At 63.5% G+C, this 3260-nt stretch overlaps 1 protein-coding gene across 1 annotated transcript in view; it reads right to left on the bottom strand.

Moving 5' to 3' along the window:
• Positions 1 to 3260, bottom strand: part of POLD1 (polymerase (DNA directed), delta 1, catalytic subunit) — a 15336-nt gene that overhangs the window by 8963 nt on the left and 3113 nt on the right. Inside the window, exons 6-11 of the mRNA XM_005879629.2 lie at positions 3115 to 3256; positions 2951 to 3032; positions 2750 to 2879; positions 2151 to 2317; positions 1760 to 1864; positions 26 to 166 (exon numbers count right to left, since the gene is read on the bottom strand). Coding sequence (XP_005879691.1) covers positions 26 to 166; positions 1760 to 1864; positions 2151 to 2317; positions 2750 to 2879; positions 2951 to 3032; positions 3115 to 3256 — 767 coding nt within the window. The remainder of the gene's footprint in view (positions 1 to 25; positions 167 to 1759; positions 1865 to 2150; positions 2318 to 2749; positions 2880 to 2950; positions 3033 to 3114; positions 3257 to 3260) is intronic.

The raw sequence follows: 3260 nt of genomic DNA, 5'->3' as shown, positions 1-3260 counted from the left end.
GCCCGCCCACCCGGCCGGGCCGCACCTGCAGCATGTCCATCTGCACGCGGCCCACCATGCTGACCACCTTGCTGTCCCGCCGGCCAGTCTGCTTCGACTGGAAGGACGAGTCCCGGATGGTGGAGCGGAGGCCAGCCACGCGGCCCAGGAAGGGGAACCCCTGCACCTGAGGGCACAGCAGGTGGGAGCTGCAGACGGGGTCGGGCGCCTGACCTGGGATCCCAGGCCTGTGCCAGAGGAATGGAGACCGGACCACCCCTGACACTCCCCAAAATACAGCTCTTCTGGCTGGAGGGGCCGGGGGGCCGGGGCTGGGCGGGTGTGGACTAGAGGGGAGGACGGGAGACCGGACTGGGAGAGCCAGGGGCCTGAGGGCTGTGAGGGTAAAGGGGGCAAGGACGGCTCGAATGGCTGGAGGGCTGCCCCCAGATGGGGAGCCGGAGGAGCAGGTGGGATGACGCCAAGCTCAGTGGGAAGGTGGTGGGTGCACGGGGTGGGGCCTGGGGAAGGGCCAGGTGGGAGCATGGGGTTGGTGCAGAGAACCAGGTCTGGGGTCAGGAGAGGGGTCTGCCCTGGAGACGGTGGCCTGGGAGTGGCCAGGCAGAGAGCAGAGGCCTGAGCTGGGCTGGAGCAACGGGGCAGAGGGAGGGGGGCCTGACCCAATACGCCTCGATCCTGAGAACAAGGGGCGATTTGAGCAGACAGGCGCAGAGGTGGGCGCAGCGGAGGCAGGAGAGCGCCATCTAAACCCAGGAGCCCTGAGCCACCAGACGCCAGGAGGCCTCAGAGGGCACTGAGCCTGCGGCACCTGGATCTTGGACTTGCAGCCTCCAGGCAGCCCCGGTGAACTAACACACCTCATACCCTGTGCCGGGACTCAGTAAGCATCCGGGTTTCACCACACACTTCAAGGAACACCCCCATTTCCTTATTGGTTTTTTTAAAAGATTATTTTAGCCGATTTTAGAGAGAGAGGAAGGGGTAGGAAGAGAAACATCGATGTGAGAGCAGAACACGGATCAGCTGCCTCCTGCACGCCCCCCACCAGGAATCACGCCCACAGCCCGGGCACGTGCCCTGACTGGGAATCGAACCGGCAACCTCTCCATGCACAAGACAACATGCGACCAACTGAGCCACATGGCCAGGACCCCATCTTCTTATTTAATTTATTATTATTTGTTAATCCTCACCCGAGGATATTTTTTCCACTGATTTCTAGAGAGAGTGGAGGGGAAGGAGGAGGGCGAGAGAGAGATAGAAGGGAGGGAGGAGGGGGAGAGAGAGAAACACCAACGTGAGAGAGACACATAGATTGGTTGCCTCCTGCAGGTGCCCCTACGGGGGCTGGGGAACCTGCACCTGAGGTATGTGCCCTTGACTGGGAATGGAACCTGTGACCCTTTGGCCAACGGGCCAACACTCTAACCACTGAGCTAACCAGCCAGGGCCCCGTTTCTTTATTTGCTGCTGACGTATGTTAAAGCCTAGAAGATCAGGCCCTGCACCCCTGCACAAGCAGCCTGACCTCTGAAGGCACAAGCCTTCTCTTACTCAACCGTAAACACCCTCCTAGCCTCCGCACGCGCCCGGTGACCTGGACTCTGAGCAGAGCAGGGACAAGACAGCAGGGACTGGAGCTGCTGGGGCAGCAGGTGCAGAGCCAGGTGGACCTCCGTGGGGACAGGGCCACAGGGAGGGTGGGGGGAGGTGTAGGGCGCTGTCTGAGGCGAGCCTCCCCCGCCGTGGCCTGCCCTACCTTGAGGTGCTGGGCCCGGGAGATGAGGTAGGGAAGGTCGAAGTTCTGGATGTTGTAGCCGGTGATCACGTCGGGGTCTATGGTGCGGATGAAGGTCGACCAGGCCTGGCGGGGGGCGGAGGCACACACAGGGTCACTCTGCTTGTCCTCCTGGTCCCCCCCCTGCCCTGGTCCCCCCCGCTCCTGGAATGTTCTGGAAGCCCTCCCGCTCGTGGTAGAAAGACCCAGCAGGTGCTTCTGGAAAGAACCGCTCACCCCTCAGTGTTAAGGGGTCTGAACCCTTGGACGTGAGTCTCAGGATCAGGGGAGCTCAGAAAACGGCCTCAAGCCTGGGCTATGAAGGTTTGGGGGGGGGGCTTAGGAAAACGGGGGGACGCGGAATGAGAGTCACCTGGAGCAGCTCCTCCTCCCGCTCGTAGCTCTGCACCTGGGCACCCAGGATGGGGGCGCAGGGCCGCAGGGTGAGCGCCAGGCGTAGGAAGGGCTCCGGCTCGCCCCAGCGCAGGCCCAGCGAGCAGATCTGGATCACGGGGTCCCGCTCGGGCTCGGGAAAGATGCCTGCACAGGGAGGGAGAGAGGCAGGGAGGGGATGTTGGGATCTGACCCCTCCTTGCCCTCAGGACACTCTAGGGAGCTACACCTCTAAATCTCCCCTGGCCTGTCCACCCCGCTCTGTCCCGACTGCCCACAGACCCCGCCAGATCCATCCTGGCTCCCCTCTGCCTTCACCTCCCGCCTTCTCTCCCCCACACAGATGGGGATGATCCTGCCCCAGGACCTTTGCACTTGCTGCTCTCTCTGTGGGAAATGCTCTCCCCACCCCCACCCCGTCTGCAGCCCCCTCACACCACCGCCACCCTCGAATCTTACAATAACCCAAACACCTGCATGTTTACTCCCTCTTCCCCCAGAAGCACAGGGACCCAGGGCGAGACTGGAAAGTCACTGATCTAAAGGGAGGGAAGGGGAGCCCACGCCCTGGGGACAGACCTTTGCGGCCGGCGCACTCGATGTCAAAGCTGAGCACACGCAGGGGTGCGATTCGCTGCCACTGCCCTTCTGGCGGGTGGCTGACCACGTCTGACCACAGGACGTCTGCCTCCAGCTGACACAGTGTGGCCTGCGGGGACAGGCGTGTCAGTGGCTGCTGGGTCCCCGGCTCCCTGTCCCCCACCCCTGGCGGGTCCGCACCTTCCCCTCCGGCCTCAGGACGTATTTCCCAGCGGGCAGCTCCAGCCAATTGCAGCCCACGATGTCCGCGTCCACCATGAACCTGGAGGGGGATGAGGTCAGTGGGCCAAGACCAACTGGGGGGAGTGGGGTGGAGGGCGGAGAAGCAAGGTGGGGGCTGGTACCGGATCTCAAAGTCAACGTTGGCCTCATAGGGCGCAAAGCTGGGGGTGCCCAGGCCTGCCACACGGACTCCCTGCTCCAGGAGGCGGCGAGCGGGGGCCACGAGGCGGGGCAGTGCCAGGGTGATGCGCAGAAACGGCGAGGGGCC

Source organism: Myotis brandtii, unplaced genomic scaffold, assembly GCF_000412655.1.
Source record: "Myotis brandtii unplaced genomic scaffold, ASM41265v1 scaffold601, whole genome shotgun sequence".
NCBI classification, from domain to species: Eukaryota; Metazoa; Chordata; class Mammalia; order Chiroptera; family Vespertilionidae; genus Myotis; species Myotis brandtii.
The sequence above is the reverse complement of the archived record's forward strand: the minus strand, read 5'-3'. Positions and strand labels throughout refer to the sequence as shown.